General features: G+C 45.2%; 1 protein-coding gene across 1 annotated transcript in view; it reads right to left on the reverse strand.

The window, feature by feature from the left end:
- Positions 1 to 3,136, reverse strand: part of LOC115124148 (hedgehog-interacting protein-like) — a 50,421-nt gene extending 47,285 nt beyond the window's left edge. The window contains exon 1 of the mRNA XM_065003903.1: positions 2,436 to 3,136. Within this exon, the coding sequence (XP_064859975.1) occupies positions 2,436 to 2,708 (273 nt within the window). The 5' untranslated portion in view covers positions 2,709 to 3,136. The remainder of the gene's footprint in view (positions 1 to 2,435) is intronic.
- Between the last annotated feature and the right edge of the window lie 19,492 nt (positions 3,137 to 22,628).

A 22,628-nucleotide genomic window follows, 5' to 3' on the forward strand; every position in this document is an offset into this window, starting at 1 on the left:
AAACACGGGTGATTAGAACTTGCCAGAAGCACACACAGAGGTTGATAAACCCGGCTATAAACAAGCAATAAATATACTAATAAACATACTAATAAATATACTCACACTAATACTATACTAATAAAGAGTGCAGAGCAGCTAAAAGCCTTTAGAAGTGTTGACAGGTCAGCATTAGGCAGGGTAGGCTTAGCTTGGGCTGAAACCTGGTTGTCCATGTCTGTGTGTTTTAACTTACTCTCGGTCTCTGTAACTGTAGTGGTCAGGTGTGGCTCAGTTGGTAAGAGATTGACGCCAACAACGGCAGGGACGTGGGTTTAATCCCTGCAGTATACAGATACTAAAACGTATCCACTCACTGTATTCGAAGTCATTTTGGATAACAGTGTCTGCTAAGTGGTAACAGTATATGTTACTATACTAATACTAGTACTAACCCCTCCAAATATATGCGAGTACTACCGCCGTGGGCATGCCTAACCGCCCGCCCTCCTGCTCTAAATTGCCCATTGATTCGGCGTGCCATGGGCTGGCACACATTCCATGGAGAGGAGCATTTGTGGGCTCTCTGCCATACCCTGTGCCCATATGTTGCTGGGATGGGCTCCAATGTTGCCATCACCACAAACCAGAACAAGAGGACCTTTGTTTGTTGTGTTTAGCAGGACAATTTCACCACCGACTCGCCACTCAAAAGCAGAGGCTCGATCCCGGTCTGTACAAACGCTATTATAGCATTACTGGGGGAACAGAAATGCAAGGGACCCAAGTCTCCGAAGGTAAAACAACTGACCCACACACGCGCACAACATCCATCTGTGTGACATACCTTGGCATGTGGGGGGAAATGTGTCGTAACACATCAATAACACAAGATTGCCAGTTCACATGGACAGCCCAAATGCAAAATGCATTTCCATAAGCTCCTTTATGGTGGTCGTTGTCCTCCTCGCAGAGACGTGATCACAAAGCCAGACGTGTAAGTAGCTCACTGTAGAGGAGCAGCTGTTACAGGAGGACTCATTTCTTTGATAGGATCGGCACAATGGCTTTTGTCAGAGAAATTGCCGGAACAAACATATCAATGCACAAAGGTCACACTTGAAAACATTTGCTTGTCATTCAATCTTAGACAATGTGGGCTGCACAAGCCTCATAAGGTCTCACCATCAGGAATCACAGGGAGAGAGAGAGAGAGAGAGAGAGAGAGAGAGACCACCACACATAGCCCCTATAGAGAAAAGTGGCTGTGCTGTAGGCAACACTAAGACTGGTGTTAAAAATCTTAAACAAAACACTTGCCCTTTGGGAATAGGTGTAAGTTAGTGAGGGGTGGGTGTGAGAGGGGGGAGTGAAGGACAAATAATACCCTCTCAGCAGCCTTAACACTTGGACAGAGTCGAGGGACTGAATGGGGAGACCGATGTTCTCCAGCTTCACCAATTAGTGAAACTAACAAACACAATGGTGTTGTTGTTATTATTGCCATAAGCAAAAAGAGCTCTGTGTGTGGGCAGTGTAGTAGGGAGGAGCAGAAGTCGAAGTTATTTTTGTTCCGTTCAAGGTTTTTCCTCCTATTTGCATGACTTGAGCAAATTAAATGACGCAATATGGTTTTTGTCACAACACAAAGTGAGATACCACCCAGCCGCATATGTCGATTCGTTGGGAGCGGTTTACATGAGAATATGGCGAATTCTACCGTGAACTCCACGTAGCCTATGAAGACTGTGTTAAAGATTTATCCATGCAGTTAAACATGACGATAATTAATAATTTGTCTATAACGGACATCAGCGTAGGCTATGTACAGTAAACGCGCACATGCTGTGCAGGAACTGATTGGAAAGAAGAAAAACATAAAAACATGCAACATTGTTGCAAAATACATTCTAAGTGCGGTGACAAACATGCCACACGTGCGCATAACCGCCGTGTGGGATGCAAAGAATAACTTAGTATAATTGAACGATAGCCAACGGTGCTGACTCCCTTGGACTGCGCTCCTGTGGTGTTATTTTGAAGCGCCGGGATGAACGTAAAAGGTTATAACATAACCATGGTAACACTGTAACGCGTTGGACACGCTCGAGACCAACAATCAGGAGGCTTATATCATTTCCCACTTTTAAACAACATAGTTGGCTGATAAATAATGTTCATTTGTTTTTACAGTTTTGTGGATTTTCTACATATTTAATGTGACTGATAAAGAAACCTCAAAAACAGCATAGAGTAGCAGGACAACGCCAGAATTTGTAAGTAGGCTACAGTTGAATTTTCCCCTCACAGTCCCACCTATCTCATATATCGTTTATTCTACTACTGTCAACAACAAGTCGAAAAGACACACAACGCAGTACATACATTCCCCGGGGCGTTTGGCTTTAGCCTACAGACAGCTCTCACAATGAAAGAATGCAACGAGCCCAACATACCCTGGCATCACGCCGGTGGACTATCTGATAAGCAGCACGCCTGGTTGGGCAGCATGACACACGAGGGTACAACCTGTGACAAACTTCCCCGCTGCTTGCACCGCTGTCCACTGACAGTTTTCTTTCCCTCTTCTTCAGTCGCTTGGGCATGCTCCCGTCGTAACATCTCCTTCTCCTCGGGCTTATTTCCCCCTTCTCGCCAAATTTCGAATCCCCACATTCCCAAACGTTGACTGCAATAGCCAACACGAGTACAAATTTCAAATGCCTCATATTGAAAAAACGTTGGAACCAAAAGATGTGAGAGAAATCACTGTTGAAAGCAACGGTGCAAACCTACAAAATACTCTATTATCTATATTTATATAGACCTATATGCTGTATCACAGGTAAAGGTTTATAATAATTTAGTTTAATAAAGGTATACGCATAAAGTAATCAGAATTAAATATTTGCTAAAGAAAAAAATGTTATTTAAAATAAATTAATGGTAGTGCTGGTTATGATGGCATACCCCAGAAATACACATTTTTCTCTCGTAAAGAAAACAAAGCAAAGAATAAGCAAACTCTGAGAATTGCAGTAAGCTTAATTTGTGTCCTTCCTTCTGATTTAAAATCCGTTTCAGCACAGTGCATTGGGTCAAAAAAGTAAGCACAAAATTGTCTCTCACTAGATCCTCAGAGCGCTCACATGTTTCCCCTTGCTCTTTCCTCCTTCTTTTTAACCAGCGCGCGAGAAGAGGAGCGAGCACAGTGACGTAAGACAGCACGAGTGCGCGCACTTGGCTGTACGCTACTGTGGAACGGAACGATGAATACCTGGCTGTCAGCACTGGACGGGCTGTCGTCAGTGATAGCCTACAGAATAATTGAAGAGGTGAGATTGAGAAGTCAAGTGCACTTGAGAATACATTCTAGAAGTGATTCTTTCTAGGATTGTAAAGTCTTCTACATATGTCGTTTCATGTGTGTTCAGCATCCCCTATCTATAGCACTTGATTATATATTTTGGGAATGTGATCTACATAATGGCAAGCATTAGCCAACACTAGGTTACATATGTTAATGTAAAAGTAAAAATGTTAAAGTAAACACACCAATCCCCCCACCAATTATCTGAAACATTAACATACACTATTTGTATTTGTATTTATTATGGATCCCTCTTCCTGGGGTCCAACAAAATTAAGGCAGTTTCTACAATAAAAAAAACAACAATACATTCACAGATTTCACAACACACCGTGTGCCCTCAGGCCCCTACTCCACCACTACCACATATCTACAACACACCGTGTGCCCTCAGGCCCCTACTCCACCACTACCACATATCTACAACACACTGTGTGCCCTCAGGCCCCTACTCCACCACTACCACATATCTACAACACACCGTGTGCCCTCAGGCCCCTACTCCACCACTACCACATATCTACAACACACCGTGTGCCCTCAGGCCCCTACTCCACCACTACCACATATCTACAACACACCGTGTGCCCTCAGGCCCCTACTCCACCACTACCACATATCTACAACACACCGTGTGCCCTCAGGCCCCTACTCCACCACTACCACATATCTACAACACACCGTGTGCCCTCAGGCCCCTACTCCACCACTACCACATATCTACAACACACCGTGTGCCCTCAGGCCCCTACTCCACCACTACCACATATCTACAACACACTGTGTGCCCTCAGGCCCCTACTCCACCACTACCACATATCTACAGTACAAAATATAATTGTACATGTGTGTATAGTGCGTATGTTATCGTATGTTATCGTGTGTGTGTGTGTGTGTGTATGTGTGTGTGTGTGTGTATGCATATGTCTGTGCCTATGTTTGTGTTGCTTCACAGTTCCCGCTGTTCTATAAGGTGTATTTTTATCTGTTTTTTAAGTCTAATTTTACTGCTTGCATTAATTACTTGATGTGAAATAGAGTTTCATGTAGTCATGGCTCTATGTAGTACTGTGCGCCTCTCATAGTCTGTTCTGGACTCTGGGACTGTGAAGAGACCTCTTGTGGCATGTCTTGTGGGGTATGCATGGGTGTCCGAGCTGTGCACCAGTAGTTCAAACAGACAGCTCAGTGCATTCAACATGTCTATACCTCACAAAAATACAAATAGTGATGAAGTCAGTCTCTCCTCCACTTTGAGCCAAGAGAGATTCACATGCATATTGTTAATATTACCTCTCTGTGTACATTCAAGGGCCAGCCGTGCTGCCCTGTTCTGAACCAATTGCAATTTTCCTAAGTCCCTTTTTGTGGCACCTGACCACACGACTGAACAGTAGTCCAGGTGCGACAAAACTAGAGCCTGTAGGATCTGCCTTGTTGACAGTACTGTCAAGAAGGTAGAGCAGCACCTTATCATGGACTTACTTCTCCCCATCTTAGCTACTGTTGTGTCAGTATGTTCTGACCATGACAGTTTACAATCCAGGGTAACTCCAAGCAGTTTAGTCACCTCAATTTACTCAATTTTCACATAATTTATTCCAAGATTTAGCTGAGGTTTAAGGTATAGTGAATGATTTGTCCCAAATACAATGCTTTTAGTTTTATAAATATTTAGGACTAACTTATTCCTTGCCACCCACTCTGAAACTAACTGCAACTCTTTGTTAAGTGTTGCAGTCATTTCAGTCGCTGTAGTAGCTGACATGTATAGTGTTGAGTCATCTGCATACATAGACACACTGGCTTCACTCAATGACATTGGCATGTCGTTAGTAAAGATTGAAAAAGTAATGGGCCTAGACAGCTGCCTTGGGGAATTCTTGATTCTACCTGGATTATGTTGGAGAGGCTTCAATTAAAGAACACCCTCTGTCTCGGGTGGCGCAGTGGTAGCTGTGCCACCAGAGATTCTGGGTTCGAGTCCAAGCTCTGTCGCAGCCGGCCGCGACTGGGAGGCCCATGGGGCGGCGCACAATTGGCATGGCGTCGTCCGGGTTAGGGAGGGTATGGCTGGCAGGGATAGCTTTGTCTCATCGCGCACTAGCGACTCCTGTGGCGATGCAGTACTACCAATTGGAAACCACGAAATTGGGGAGAAAAAAGAGCTAAAAAAAAGAACACCCTCTGTGTCCTTTTAGACAGGTAACTCTTTATCCACAAAATAGCAGGGGGTGTAAAGCCATTGTAATCAATGTGAAATGGCTAGCTAGTTAGAGAGGTGCGCGCTAATAGTGTTTCAATCAGTGACGTCACTCGCTCTGAGACCTTGAAGTAGTTGTTCCCCTTGCTCTGCAAGGGTCGTGGCTTTTGTGGAGCAATGGGTAACGGTGCTTCGAGGGTGGCTGTTGTCTACGTGTGCAGAGGGTCCCTGGTTTCGAGCCCAGGTAGAGGCAAGGAGAGTGGCGGAAGCAATACTATTACACCATAACACATACGTTTTTCCAGCAGCAAACTATGATCAATAATGTCAAAAGCTGCAATAAAGTCTAACAAAACAGCCCCCACAATCTTTTTATCATCAATTTTTCTCAGCCAATCATCAGTCATTTGTGTAAGTGCTGTGCTTGATGAATGTCCTTCCCTTTAAGCATGCTGAAAGTTTGTTGTCAATTTGTTTACTGTAAAATAGCATTGTATCTGGTCAAACAAGACCATGGTGCTTGCCTACGGAGCTGTGAGGGGAACGGCACCTCAGTACCTCCAGGCTCTGATCAGGCCCTACACCCAAACAAGGGCACTGCGTTCATCCACCTCTGGCCTGCTCGCCTCCCTACCACTGAGGAAGTACAGTTCCCGCTCAGCCCAGTCAAAACTGTTCGCTGCTCTGGCCCCCAATGGTGGAACAAACTCCCTCACGACGCCAGGACAGCGGAGTCAATCACCACCTTCCGGAGACACCTGAAACCCCACCTCTTTAAGGAATACCTAGGATAGGATAAAGTAATCCTTCTCACCCCCCCCCCCCCTAAAAGATTTAGATGCACTATTGTAAAGTGGCTGTTCCACTGGATGTCATAAGGTGAATGCACCAATTTGTAAGTCGCTCTGGATAAGAGCGTCTGCTAAATTACTTAAATGTAAATGTAAATGTAAACACAATTTTTTCCAAAAGTTGAATGAGGGTTGGTAACAGGCTGATTGGTTAGCTATTTGAGCCAGTAAGGGGGGCTTTACTATTCTTAGGTAGCGGAATGACTTTTGCTTCTCTCCAAGCCTGAGGCCACAAACTTTCTAGTCGGCTTAAATTGAAAATATGGCAAATAGGAGTGGCAATATTGTCTTCTATTATCCTCAGTAATTTTCCATCCAAGTTGTCAGACCCCGGTGGCTTGCCATTGTTGATAGACAACAATCATTTTTTCACCTCTTCCACACTCACTTTACAGAATTAAAAATGACGATGCTTGTCTTTCATAATTTGGTCAGATTTACTTGGATGTGTAGTGATAACGTTTGCCATCAGATGAAGTGATTTGAGCCTAATTTTGGTAGCCAAGGAAGATGGCTGGCACAACTGGCCTCCAGCTGTGAAGCAATTTAGAATTTGGAAGTGAGGTCCCACCTGATTGATACATTGATCTATCAGTCCATATTTAAAGTAGGTAGATTTGGCAGTATTACCCCAACATCAGCCGTTTGCTGCCTACCCTACGTCTGTAATCGAAGGTATTGCTGTTCCTCTGAAGACCACTGATAAGACAAAGCCAAACCCAGGACAAATCCTCTTTCATTCGCCTCTCTCTTCAGAGAGATTACACGATAGCAATCCGAAAGGCAAGGGGAATGTCCTGTGGCAATTACTACAACAAAAACAGTGGAAACACACAGAGGAGCTGGAAATCACTTCCAGTACCACACCTGTTCTTCTTTGGGGGTCCGGCAGCCAGGCCGGCACTGACCAGAGCCCAATAGGCTGCTTATCTACAGGAATCTAGAGCGATCCTGAGGAATCCAGCCTGATTTGACTGTGGGGCAATTACGGAAATGACTCTGTGTTGCTATGACCCGAGCAGAGCCCCTGCCTGCCAGATTTGACCTGAAGAATTACCCCCGTTTTTCCTTCCCTGCATTCTGAAGCTGTCCTCGCAGCATTACTTTGTGTTACCCCACTGAACATTTTTTGGGGCTGGTTGGTGTGTTGTTGAAGAAGAAGAAGAAGAAGAAGAAGAAGAAGAAGAAGAAGAAGAAGCACCACAGCAGGTCTGAAAACAGCAGAATGACATCCAGCCGCATTGTTGAACAGCGTGAAAACATGTGGGATGCAGCTGTGGGACGCCGGGGCTACGTGTAGAGAGGCAGTAGAGAGAGAATCACAGGGTAGGGAGGGGAAGACAGACCACAGCTATAAGTTAACAATGTGTCCCGGAGTGGCAAGGGGCTTGGATCTACACATACAAACAGCCATGTTCAACTATCTTGTTATTTTGTTGTTGTGATGCCTCCCACCCTAACATCTTAGTATATCTATCTGAAGGCCTGTCGCCCTACCATTTTATTTGGGCATTTTTATTGTTCAGAAATGTGTTGGGCACTCTCTTCATTCGCAGGACTTTATCCTGCTAACTGTTCCAAATGTCCGAACTGAATTTGGTAAGAGGGCTTTTATGTACTCTGCGGCATCGGCTTGGAACGCCTTACAAAATATTTTTAAACTGGAAGAACTTGTCCCGATTGGTGTTTTTTGAGACTCCCTGACCTGTCAATGTTTTTAATTTGCTGTTTTATGATTTTTTTATACTCTTGTGTTTTTTTACTAGATTACCTATAGTTTTTCATGTTGTCTGTCTGTAATTGTTTTATGACTTGGTGCAGCCTATCTTGGCCAAGACTCTCTCGCTCTTGAAAAATAGATTTATAATCTCAATGAGGCCTTCCTGGTTAAATAAAGGTTCAATTAAATCAAATGTAAAAAATAAAGCTGTTTTAACTTATAGTTTTGAGGTGAAACCATAAGCGGGAACAACTTGGGAATACCATAGTTAAGAAAACCCCAGTCTAATGCAGTTCGTATTGCTTGTGTTTTTATGTTTACATGAAATGGGAAAGATTCATTTGATTTAAGTTCAACATTCATTCATAAACAAAATATTGACCCATGAGAATGCAGGGTCAGTTGGGAAATTCTCGTCCGCTTTGTTTCATTCAGCATGTGATCCGCAGATGGACGGAGGTAGGAAAAGAACATCCCATCAGGTTACGAATATGCCCCCCCCCCTCCTCCTCCTCCTCCTCCCCCTCCTCTTCCTTCTCTCCTCTTCCTCTTCATCTTCCTCCTCTACCTCTTCATCCTCCTCTTCCTCTTCCTCCTCCCCTTCCTCCTCCTCCTCTCCCTTCTCCTTCTCCTCCTCTTCCTCCCCCCTCTTCCTCCTCCTCCTCCTCTTCCTCTGCATCACAGGGATATAGCATTGCTTTCGTTTCTGTGTCGTGGACAGTAGGGCACACAGTTGCAAAACATTCCTTTAAAGTCTGTGTATCCACAATCTCCCCGTTTCAAAATGTTTCAAAACGCTTCAAACCCTAAGTGAACAGTAGGCTACCTAATCTGGACACGTTCAGGTAAAAGCCTACCTCCTCTTCAAACTACCTCCCACTCCCCTACTGAACACAGCCCTGCTGTAGGTCACCCTAATGAGAAACATGACCTGATGACAGACAGGACTCTGCTTTCACTCACTCCCCATCCCTCTTCCAGGCACCGCTAGCCTCACACCTCACTCACTCCCCATCCCTCTTCCAGGCACCGCTAGCCTCACACCTCACTCACTCCCCATCCCTCTTCCAGGCACCGCTAGCCTTACACCTCACTCACTCCCCATCCCTCTTCCAGGCACCGCTAGCCTCACACCTCACTCACTCCCCATCCCTCTTCCAGGCACCGCTAGCCTCACACCTCACTCACTCCCCATCCCTCTTCCAGGCACCGCTAGCCTCACACCTCACTCACTCCCCATCCCTCTTCCAGGCACCGCTAGCCTCACACCTCACAGCTCGTTACTACTCCTAAAGCCTCTCTGGTGGCTAACTCTTAGCTGTGGGTCCCATCCAGCCCAAGCTGGGTTCATCTCAGGGGCTGCAGTGTGTGTGTGTGTGTGTGTGTGTGTGTGTGTGTGTGTGTGTGTGTGTGTGTGTGTGTGTGTGTGTGTGTGTGTGTGCGTGCGTGCATGCGTGCGTGTGTGTGTGTGTGTGGGGCCACCAGTTAGAGGTGTTGTAGTCATCATCATAGACTGAATCCCAGTGTGAACTGTAAGCACAATGAGAAACAGATGCAGCAACACATGCTATGACTAGAACAATCCTTCTCCTCTCTCTGTGTGGCTGTACGTATGAGTGTCAGCTGTATTCGTCTTGTGATGAATCTCGCTGCTCTCTGTTCGTCATTATCATAAACATATGTAGTTGGATAGTGCCACAAGTCTTTTTGCTTTTCTTGTTGTAGGAGTGGATGGTGCCAGCGAGTGAACTCAGGTGGTTTGCTGTGTTCTTTGTGTTTTGAAGTCGAGGTGTCTAGTGAAGTGAAGTGTTAAGTAAGTTTGAAGTAAAAAAGTGACCGTTGACATTTAAAATGTCAGGCTGACTGGCTGTTCTATCATTCCATCTCAGTATGGCTGGTAATGAGAAAGCCACATCTTTCATTCATCTCCTCTCTCCGTTACCTACCTTCCATCACACAGAAGCCCAGTGTGACTCTCACACCTGCTCTAATGACCCAGTGTTTGGCTGCGCTAAGCTTCGGGACACACAGAGCGTGGAACGTGTTCACAATGCCAGTAATATTCCTGACAACAGATTAATGAGGCTTTCACCGTCTGTTTATGAACGCTTTAGCTGGAGGCGGAGAAGAAAGAAAGAAAACTCTGATCTCGTAGAACATTTACAGCAGTGTGTGTTGTGTGTGTGTGTGTGTGTGTGTGTGTGTGTGTGTGTGTGTGTGTGTGTGTGTGTGTGTGTGTGCGTGTGTTTGTGTGCGTTCCCACTTGAACGGATCTAAACACATGAGGACGTTTTAAGTGGAGTGACTTACGCGGCGGCGGGACTCATCCACCGTGGGTCAGTGGCGGCAGCTTGGGCCGCCTGCCCGGAATCAACAGCCTCTAAATCACTGTGCTTCAACCATCACACCCGGGACCACACTGCCTTCCCACCAGCTCCCCCCTGCCCTGTCCTTCCCACCCTGCTCTCTCTGCCCTGTACCACCCCAGCAGAATGTCCTTAGCCCTGATGAGTCTGGGGATGCTTAAGCTAAAGTACACACAGGGCCTTGAGTAACTGAAGCCACCCAGGGGCTCCGCATGCAGCCCGCTGGTCGGTGGCACGAGACACCCCCGGGTTGTTGCGCAAGTCGAGTGGTCCTGAGACTGTTTACATGACACTCGATGCCTCGACCCCCCCCCCCCACCACCACCACCACCACCACCATGTCAGGGACATATTGTAGCAGAGAGGCCTCAGAGAAGGAAATGAACCGTAGCAGCAGTGTTCCTTACAGGAAAACAAACCTACTGTAGAAGGGGCTGATCAGTGATTTTGTCCAACAGGGAAGTTCACAAACAATGACCCCATAGGCTGTTGTCTGACCTGACCCGTGGTGGGCCAAACCGACCGGGCCGGTCGATGCAGTACCTTAGACCACTGTGCCACTCGGGAGGCACCACATTTCTCTTCTAACTATGATCCCGACAGTTCTAGAGAAACTGAGTAACCACAGGTAGAATAGTTCCCGATTTCATAGTGTTACTTGAAAGAAATACACGTCTCTCGCATAATGCCTTGTATCTTTTTGTCTCTCTTGTTCAAACTCCCCATCCCAGGAAGTGCCACATCCCTACAGGCTAGCGAAGGGTTCATGCAACAGATGGATGTCTTTTCTTGGTCCAATTAATTGTAAATGTTTCCAGTAGAGGTTAACAACAGCCTCAAAGTAGAACCATGTATGCCCCATCCCTCCCTCCTTCTCCCCATCCCTCCTTCACATATGTGTGCAAATTGCAGATTCATTACAGTTTAGCATCAGTGCACTGCAAATTAATGGGAGGGGAAGAGTGGTAAGTGTGGTGTGGTGTGGGCAGCAGGCTAGCAGCTGCGTTGATGGTGGTCCTTGACTTCGTGTCAATGCTCCCTCTCTCCTCTCCTCTCCTCTCCTCTCCTCTCCTCTCCTCTCCTCTCTTCTCTTCTCCAGTACCCACGCGCCGCTCTACTCTGCCCATTTGTTCCTGCTTGGCCTTTGAGGCTCTCCATCAGGTAGAAGTATCAGTCTAATGAGTGTTCCTATCTCCATCAGGTAGTGTTCAGTCTAATGAGTGTTCCTCTCTCTATCAGGTAGAGGGTTCAGTCTATCGAGTGTTCCTCTCTCCATCAGGTAGAGGGTTCAGTCTAATGAGTGTTCCTCTCTTCATCAGGTAGAGGGTTCAGTCTAATGAGTGTTCCTCTCTTCATCAGGTAGAGGGTTCAGTCTATTGAGAGTTCCTCTCTTCATTAGGTAGAGGGTTCAGTCTAATGAGTGTTCCTCTCTTCATCAGGTAGAGGGTTTAGTCTAATGAGTGTTCCTCTATTCATCAGGTAGAGGGTTCAGTCTAATGAGTGTTCCTCTATTCATCAGGTAGAGGGTTCAGTCTAATGAGTGTTCCTCTCTCTATCAGATAGAGGGTTCAGTCTATTGAGTGTTCCTCTTTTCATCAGGTAGAGGGTTCAGTCTATCGAGGGTTCCTCTCTCTATCAGGTAGGTAGAGGGTTCAGTCTAATGAGTGTTTCTCTCTCTATCAGGTAGAGGGTTCAGTCTAATGAGTGTTCCTCTCTCAATCAGGTAGAGGGTTCAGTCTATCGAGAGTTCCTCTCTTCATTAGGTAGAGGGTTCAGTCTAATGAGTGTTCCTCTCTCTATCAGGTAGAGGGTTCAGTCTAATGAGTGTTCCTCTCTTCATCAGGTAGAGGGTTCAGTCTAATGAGTGTTCCTCTATTCATCAGGTAGAGGGTTCAGTCTAATGAGTGTTCCTCTCTCTATCAGATAGAGGGTTCAGTCTATTGAGTGTTCCTCTTTTCATCAGGTAGAGGGTTGAGTCTATCAAGAGTTCCTCTCTTCATTAGGTAGAGGGTTCAGTCTAATGAGTGTTCCTCTCTCTATCAGGTAGAGGGTTCAGTCTAATGAGTGTTCCTTTCTCCATCGGGTAGAGGGTTCAGTCTAATGAGTGTTCCTCTCTCTATCAGGGAGAGGGTTGAGTCTATCAAGAGTTCCTCTCTTCATTAGGCAGAGGGTTCAGTCTAATGAGTGTTCCTCTCTCTATCAGGTAGAGGGTTCAGTCTAATGAGTGTTCCTCTCTCTATCAGGTAGAGGGTTCAGTCTAATGAGTGTTCCTCTCTCTATCAGGTAGAAGGTTCAGTCTAATGAGTGTTCCTCTCTCTATCAGGTAGAGGGTTCAGTCTAATGAGTGTTCCTCTCTCTATCAGGTAGAGGGTTCAGTCTAATGAGTGTTCCTCTCTCAATCAGGTATTGGCTTTGTCTTGATGGGTTTCGTAACTTTTTAACTGGTCCCTAACAAAGCATTGGCTTTGGACTGAACACCTCTTGGTAGATATTCAAAGAGACCCTGAACGTAAACAGCATACATTCGTTAATGGTTTTAATGTTCCTGGACCGGTTTGTTGCTGTTCCTGGAAAGGAGAAAAGTCAAACAGTTCTGGTCTTCTGAAATGGCTTTGTTAGCAAATACTTGTGTAAATACTTATTCATATACACGGTGGGTGAGATTTCTGTTGACACAGGTTAAAATCTAAGCAATGTCAGTACCTTCTCTAAGCAATTTGTACCTTTCCTTATTAACTACGCTGTCTGGTTTATGCTCTGAATTCTTGTTGGGGCGGCAAATGTGGCAGCGTCAATTCTCTGTTAATACTCTGTAAACACGGACTTATCATCAGAGGCAACTAGTCTGAAGTGTTGCTTTATCTCCACTTATATTCAACTTTTATAGTTCAAACAAAAAGGTTGATATGAGCCTCGGAGAGATAAATAAATGGGAGCTCTTATTTAGATGAAGGGAAGTGGACACCGTTTTTATTCACCATTATGGAAATTGTTACTCTCAAGGTGGTCCTCTCCGTACAAGGGGAGATTGGTTTGATAGTACAGTGGAAGTCTGAACCTTTCGCCAGACGTCTGTGCTGTGGTGGTTTTCCCAGGAGCTTGAGGTTCCATTGTGAAACCTTGGTTTACGTGGACTCTTTGTGCGGGGTTGTTTTACAACGGAAAAGGGAATGAAGCAGCCGCTTCGGAGGAAGAGAAGAAGACAGTTAGGTGGTTTGAATTGTTTCCTTTTTCATCCCAGTTACACAAAGGTCACGGTTTGGGAACCCAACTGAGTTTTGTTGTCCCGGGGAATCGTTTTCAAGGTCTCATTTCAGAGTAATATTTCCTCGTAGTCTGGCTCTCTCTTGTTCTTTTCTATCAAAACCCAAATTGAAAACGTCCCCTTTTGTCTGGGATCTGATTACCAGCAGTGAGTCATAATCATAATGCAGCCATCCAGCTTCTCACGTCAGGATGTTTTTGTTCCAAATCCCTTTCGGTTAGTCCCAGGTAGGTCTGCTAGGAAACATGGCCCAGTTGTTACAGTATACATTTTCATATTGCCTACCTAAATGTAATTCAAACTGCAGTCTAGTATTTTGTGTTTTGGCGGCTACTGCAACCCATGGAAAGTATTTGGCTGGCTTTAGCTTTGATGCAACAGATAGCAAAGAGTCTGAACATATGGTTTAATACAAGTGTGTGTGTGTGTGTGTGTGTGTGTGTGTGTGTGTGTGTGTGTGTGTGTGTGTGTGTGTGTGTGTGTGTGCGTGTATGTGTATGTGCGCGTGTGTGTGTGTGTGCGTGGTGTGTGTGTGTGTGTAGGCGTGTGCCACAACTGCTTGTGGTTCATCTTGCTGGTTCAATCATTCAAAACATAGTGACATCTGAAATGTCTTTGTAATTTATGTCCCGGTGCAGCTTTTCCTTTGCCTGACTTCCCAGACTCTTTGCTCCGGCAAGATGCTACGCCACACCCACGGACGCTAGTTTCTTCTCCGCAATGAGTCTGTATCTGAGTACATCCCCTACCCTTTACCGAATGCGTCTGATTGGTCCAGAAACCCCATGGGTTGGGCCAGAGCCAGAACACACGTGGGTAAAGCGGCAGTTTGAAAATTCATCATTGGCTTCGATACTCCGATTGGTTAGAGATGATCCAATCGCTGATTTCTTTATTTTGTACAACACCCCTCCTGCCCCTCGTCATCACAAACAACTTCAATGATGGTAGTCTCAGACTAAAGTATGTAGTGAATGACAGAGCAGAAGAATTCACTGTGAGTCATCAGGCTAGCTCTTCCTCACCTGTTCTTTTAACTTTTCATATGTCCTCTAACTATTGCTTAATGGCTACAACGTCACACACATCTGTGTGTTAGTCAAGTCCGTCCATCTCTCCTCTGGCCGTAAGGTTCTCATTAACCGCTGGGTGATGGTTGTGTCAGGGCCGTGGCCTCTGTGTCAGCCCCACTGACTGAAGGGTTGAGTCAGGGTGATTGAGCAGTTGAGTCGCAGGCCTCAGGCCTCTCTCAGCAGGGTCCCATCTCCTCCAGAGTAGTGGGGTCACCGCCCTGTCTGCCAGCGCACGTCTCCCCCTCATTCCTCAAGCCCTCGTCACACACAGACAGAGAGATGGATGTACGGACAGACTGTTCCACAGAGCAGCAGACACACAGACCCCCACCCCGTCCCGTCTCACACACACACACACACATCACCATCAACCCCTCACTACTCCCATGGCCATTCATAGTCAGGCAACAAATTAATTAGGGCCAGAGACAATTACCATAAACAGAGGCTGCATTTCTTTCTGCTTTGTGTGGGAAATCTCACTTTGTAAATATTTTTAGGGAACAGAGTATAAACCAGGACAGTGCACAACCCAAGTTTATCTTCAGCTAATTGCAAAGACACAGTGTGGTGGGGTATTCGGTTGTGGTCCCTACTGTGCTGCATTCCAGATGCTGATATCACTAGACCAGAGGACCACCAAAGACTTTAAGTATACTTTATTGACTTAAGCTGTATAAAGACTCTGATAAAGAGCTTCCTTCCACTGGTCATCCATCTTGTGTCTTTGACAGAGCGTCTTGGGCTCGGCAGTGTCAGCAGGACACTGTCTTCTTGTTGTGGAGTTAGAAGACGGGACTCTGTCTGTTCAGGGCTTTATCTACAGAGGGTGGTTAGCTGCAAGGCACGAAGACAGACAGCAGCTCTTTTAAGTGAAATCTCAATGGTTACTTAGTGTGTTGGAATTATTTCCTTAAACTCATCATACATCATGAGGAACAAATACGATGCTCTGCAATTGAATATCGTTGAATGAAAATGCATGAAAAGCTGTGGCGACATCTTGTGTGACATGTTTCTAAAACTCTGTGGTAATCTAAAAACGGTTGAAGTTCTTGTTCCACGACTGGCAGAGTTGGGAGTGCCACTGCCAATAGGGAAGTGTGGTTCATTTAGTGTCACGCAGCTCCACAGCCGCTGCCAAAACCATTCCGCTGTACAAAGCTGTGCTATAGACTAGGCACCCTATTTCCTATACTTTTACTAGGGCTCTGTTCAAAAGTAGTGCACTGTATAGTACACTAGGAATCAATAATCAATAATCCCTCTGAAACACGTCTTTGATTCTTCTATGTTCTTGTGATTTTGCAAGCCAAGACACAGGGCCATGTGGTATGGTTTTTGGCTTTATATTCCTGTGGTGCATAGGTCTGCATCCCAAATGGCACCCTATTCCCTTCATAGTGCACTACTCATAGGGCGCTGGTCAAAAGTAGTGCACTATGTAGGGAATACGGTGCCATTTGGGACGGGGATGTGGACTTGGCCCCCGTGGAGCACAGTGCTCTCTCTGCTGTTCTCTCTGTCTATGAATTTTGATATCCAAGTGAAAGCTGACCTGGTCGTCTTGAACAATGCGTGTGAGATGCGCCGGCACCAGCCGCCAACAGCTAGAACGATCGATCATAAATCATTTGCGCACCATAGCGCAACACTCTGATGCATTTCAAACATTTTTTTCCATTCATTCTTTACTATCTTTCTCAACCTGCAGTTTCCATGCTGTTTTGAGGGGGAGACGGAAGGAGACTGCCAAATAACACCACTTAAAGATTCCAAATATTTGTATGGTGAATTGGACAGTGTGCTGTTGCAGTTGAATCCCACTAATAGCATCCAAACACTAGAGATCTGTGTGCCGATTTAACCCTTAAATCAGCTCTAGTTGAAGTGTCTGGATATACTGTGTTTACACTTTGTTCTGCAGTCCTTGTCTACATACTGTATAGTGATGCATGATGGCCTTACATTGAAAAACTGACACTTCAAATCGAAATCAAATCAAGCTTTATTTATACAGCACATTTCAGACATGGAATGCAACGCAATGTGCTTCACAGGAAAACAAACGAATAAAACAATGAAAATAAAAACACAAATATTTACTACACAACAAACATAAAAGGATTAAAAAAACAAAATAATAACAATGAAGACTGAATGACTAAAAAGCACCCTAAGGACAAGCAAAGCAAAAAAGAGGTGTTTGTTTCTAAATCATCTTAAGAGCTGGTAATTTAGTCCACTGAGATGTATCTGGATTTATCAGGAGCTCGGTAAATGGCCTCTGTGGTCCTCTTCTCCTGCTGCCTCTATAGGCTCTGTGAGCCATGTCGTGTGGAGAGGTGAAGTCTTCCATGTCTGAGTGCTGTAATCAACACTGGGACTGTCTGGCCGCGTGCCAAATGGCACCCTATTCCCTATATAGTGCACTACGTTTGACCAGAGCTTTTGACTATGGACCCTGGTCAGAAGTAGTGTACCATATAGGGAATAGGGGGCCATTTGGGACACATTCTCTGCCTGTGTGTAACGGCAGATTTCCTCTTCGTCTGAAGAGGAGTAAGGATCGGACCAAGATGCAGTGTGGTAAGTGTTCATGACGATTTATTAAAAACTAACTGAACACTGAAATACAAAACAATAAACGATGTGATGAAAACCGAAACAGTACCGTGTGGCGACAAACACTCACACGGAAACAAACACCCACAAACCAACAGTGAAACCCAGGCTACCTAAGTATGATTCTCAATCAGAGACAACTAACGACACCTGCCTCTGATTGAGAACCATACTAGGCCGGAACAGAAACCAAACATAGAAAAACAAACATAGACTGCCCACCCCAACTCACGCCCTGACCATACTAAATAAAGAGAAAACAAAGGAAATAAAGGTCAGAACGTGACACTGTGTCTGGGGTGTCACTGATGAGGGGACGCTGTGAACCGAATCACACATTGTCTGTTTTGCTCTCTCTGTCTGACTGGTTGTGTCTGTTCATTCTGTCTGCATATGAACCGCAGGAAAAGGCTGTTTTCATAAGTTCAAACACTGCCATAGTTTTATGTTCAGGCCATAGACTTATTGGTACAGGCAATGGTTGGTTTACTCATGCAGGCACAGCATATGCAGACACATACAGTGGGGAGAATTTGATACACTGCCGATTTTGCAGGTTTTCCTACTTGCAAAGCATGTAGAGGTCTGTAATTTTTTATCATAGGTACACTTCAACTGTGAGAGACGGAATCTAAAACAAAAATCCAGAAAATCACATTGTATGATTTTTAAGTAATTAATTTGCATTTTATTGCATGTACATACACACACACACACACACACACACACACACACACACACACACACACACACACACACACACACACACACACACACACACACACACACACACACACACATTGGCGCTGGCTTGCTTGCACTGACCCTTTTACCATTTAGGGCTTTGGACTGATATGAGTGTTATTGACCCAGGGGCCATGTGTGGCATGTTTGGGATCTGCAGAATATATCCCTTAACCTATACAACACAGCCAAACAATGCTATCCATCAGTCAGGTCCTGGGGTAAACAAGGGAGCAGGCGGCCCATGGTGGGGGAGCCAAGGGTCACTGGAGCTGTTTGATTGTCTAATTGGGGGGCGGCTAGTCCAATGTGTGTGTGTGTGTGTGTGTGTGTGTGTGTGTGTGTGTGTGTGTGTGTGTGTGTGTGTGTGTGTGTGTGTGTGTATCGCTGCTCAAACACACACTATGCCTGCATGGCAGAGAGAGAGAGAGATGGAGAGAAGAAGCCCTAATGAATACGTGTTTGTTCTCCAAGGCCCCACACACTTATGTTTATTTGAACATGGATAGTCTTCCTGGACCTGTTTTATCCTCCGTCCTCCGTGTGTTTTCCACCTCCCAACACGTGCATCCCAGCGTAGTGATGGGGCTGAGCCGAACAGCATCAGGTGGCAACGCTATCCAATTCCAAAAGATAAAATGGTCGCTTTTGTTTTTTATATCAGCTAACACAAATGCTAAAGAAACTTTATCTGGGAGTACGAAGAACCCTCCCATCGTCATGGCTGACAAGAGCAGTTGTCTATCTGGTGCCGTTGGCGGTGGGCCGGGGAGGACCGTCCACGCGGTCAGTTTGGTGTCAACGACGCGGGGACATGGGTCAAAGCTAGAGGCAGCAATAGGACTGGTAGTAGTAATGGTCGCTGCACAGTGGCTCCAGGCTCTGAGACCACCGGGGAGGAAGCCTTCACCTCTCTCCCAAGTCATTAATCACACACACACACACGTCCCTGCTCCTCTCCACGCAGACAACTGCAGCCTTTTCCCCAAGCAAGGCTTCTTCACGCAGACCCAGAATGCACTCAACGCAGGCCTGGGCCCTGTCCCATAGAGTTAGAGGTAGAGTTAGGGGAGCAACAGACATTGCAGTAAATATGTTGATTGATGGCCATAGGTTGCACTGTTTGAAATGTTTGGTTATTGCAACACTGACAAGTGCTTATTGTGCCACTGCATTGAGTGGACAGTAGAACATCACAGGGAATCTGGAGCTGAAGTCTGATCTGGCCGTTGTGTTTCTACGCCTGGCTTTCAGTCTTAGGCTGTACGTCCCAAAGGGCACCCTATGGGCCCTGGTTGGAAGTAGTGCACTATGTAGGGAATAGGGTGCCATTTTGGACACAGACTCAGTCCCGCCTGCATGTCCACATAACGAACCCTAAAACCCCAGAGAGACACAACACAGATCCCTGATGACGACTGACCTCCAGCTTAACTCCCACTGATGACTGTGCTTGTCCTTCCTATGTCCGCTCTTCTTATCACTTCTCTGAGGTCATCGCTATGAGCCATTGAACGTAGAAAGGAACACTAACAGTGTTTTTATGGCCCAGAATATAATTAGTTTTTTTTTTTACCTGCATTGTTTTGCAAGCTACATTGTATTTCAGTTTACCACTACTGTAACGGCAGATTCCCTCTTCGTCCGAAGAGGAGTAAGGATCGGACCAAGATGCGGCATGGTAACTGTTCATGTAGTTTATTTTAAAAACATAAACTGAACACTAAGAATACAAAACAATAAACGAATACGTGAATTAACCAAACCAAACCAAACCAAACCAAACCAAACCAAACCAAACCAAACCAAACCAAACCAAACCAAACCAAACCAGTACCGTGTGGCGACAGGCACGGAAACAAATACCCACAAACCAACAGTGAAACCCAGGCTACCTAAGTATGATTCTCAATCAGAGACAACTAACGACACCTGCCTCTGATTGAGAAACACACTAGGCCGAAACAGAAACCTAAACATAGAAACACAAAACATAGACTGCCCACCCCAACTCACGCCCTGACCATACTAAATAAAGACAAAACAAAGGAAAATAAAGGTCAGAACGTGACAACTACAGTTGCCAATGGACACAAAATGTGCCTTTACCAAGATTTCCTCCCTCTCCCTTCACTTCAACATGAATCACAGTCTCAATAGTTATTACTGCATATACAGTACCAGTCAAAAGTTTGGACACACCTACTCATTCAAGGGTTTTTCTTTATTTATACTATTTTCTACATTGTAGAATAATAGTGAAGACATCAAAACTATGAAATAACACATATGGAATCATGTAGTAACCAAAAAAGTAACCAAATATATTTTAGATATCAGATTCTTCAAAGTATCCACCCTTTGCCTTGATGACAGCTCTTGGCATTCTCTCAACCAGCTTCACCTGAAATGCTTTTCCAACAGTTCACACATATGCTGAGCACTTGTTGGCTGCTTTTCCTTCACTCTGCGGTCCAACTCATCCCAAACCATCTCAACTGGGTTGAGGCCAGGTGATTGTGGAGGCCAGGTCATCTGATGCAGCACTCCATCACTCTTCTCTTCATTATTCTTCAAATACTTCTTACACAGCCTGGAGGTGTGTTGGGTCATTGACTTGTTGAAAAACAAATGATAGTCCCACGAAGTGCAAACCAGATGGGATGGCGTATCGCTGCAGAGCACTGTAGTATCCATTTTGGTTAAGTGTGCCTTGAATTCTAAATAAATCACTGACAGTGTCACCAGCAAAGCACCCCCACACCATCACACCTCCTCCTCCATGCTTCACAGTGGAACCACACATGTGGAGATCATCCATTCAACTACTCTGCGTCTCAGAGAGACAAATCTGGACTCATAACCAAAGGACAGATTTACACCGGTCTAATGTCCATTGCTTGTTTCTTGGCCCAAGCAAGTCTCTTCTTATTATTGGTGTCCTTAAGTAGTGGTTTCTTTGCAGAAGTTTGACCATGAAGGCCTGATTCGAGCAGTCTCCTCTAAACAGATGAGGTTGAGATGTGTCAGTTATTTATTGAAGGATTTATTTGGGCTGCAACTGAGGCTGGTAACTCTAATGAACTTATTCTCTGCAGCAGAGGTAACTCTGGGTCTTCCTTTTCTGTGGCGGTCCTCATGAGAGCCAGTTTCATCATAGCGCTTGATGGTTTTTGCGACTGTACTTGATGAAACTTTCAACGTTTTTGAAATTTTCCGGATTGACTGACCATCATGTCTTAAAGTAATGATGGACTGACATTTGTCTTTGCTTATTTGAGCAGTTTTTTCCACAATATGGACCAGATCTTTTACCAAATAGGGCTATCTTCTGTATACCACCCCTACCTTGTCACAATACAACTGATTGGCTCAAATGCATTAAGAAGTAAAGAAATTCCACAAATAAACTTTTAACAAAGCACACCTGTTAATTTAAATGCATTCCAGGTAACTACCTCATGAAGCTGGTTGAGAGAATGCCAAGAGTGTGCAAAGCTGTCATCAAGGCAAAGGGTGGCTACTTTGAAGAATATCAAATATAACATATATTTTGATTTGTTTAACACTTTTGTAGAAAATAGTAAAAATTAAGAAAAGCCCTCGAATGAGTAGGTGTGTCCAAACTTTTGACTCGTGCTGTATATACAAATTGGAATTATCTACACAGCTATAAAAAAATGTCTTAGACAGATTGAATCCCATCACACACACACACACACACACACACACACACACACACACACACACACACACACACACACACACACACACACACACACACACACACTCTCTCTCTCTCTCTCTCTGATAGAACTCCCTTGTTCACAGCAGGTCTTGCTTTTGTCCTGCTGTTGTGGTGCAACAGCAGCAGCATTCTCTCATGGTACTACGAGTGCTGCTCCCCCCTGAGTCTTTCAGTTGTCTGTGACACTCTGCTGCAGTTCAAGGCCTTATTGCCCACCCAAAGAGGTTATAGGGATTCTGCACTGCCCTCTCTCTCCCTAAGTGGGTGGTCCTCTGGGGCATGGCTGAGGCACAGGTGGGGCATTGTAGGGGTGCTCACAAAAATACCCCCTCCGCCCCAACAACCCCCCCCCCCCCTTTCCTTATGGAACGGTGAACTACATTTTCCAGAACTTTCCATCAGACCGTTAAGACACTAAACACTGAAGGTGGAACATTGACATAAACAAACCAGTGAGATAGCTAGCCCCGCTGTGAAAAGCTAAACACACATATAACCTTGAGGACATCCCATAAGTCCATTGTCTGCCACCTCAACAAAGAAGGACTCCTTTTCAGTTCTGTCATGGAAAGGGCTTTGGAGTGCGTCCTAACATGGTGTTTTTTAAATGATTCCTTTTAATGAGATACTCCGAAAAGGACCCCTGTGCAACAACCAAGTGAACAAAATATTGTTACATCTAAC

This window comes from Oncorhynchus nerka, linkage group LG18, assembly GCF_034236695.1.
Source record: "Oncorhynchus nerka isolate Pitt River linkage group LG18, Oner_Uvic_2.0, whole genome shotgun sequence".
Taxonomy (NCBI): domain Eukaryota; kingdom Metazoa; phylum Chordata; class Actinopteri; order Salmoniformes; family Salmonidae; genus Oncorhynchus; species Oncorhynchus nerka.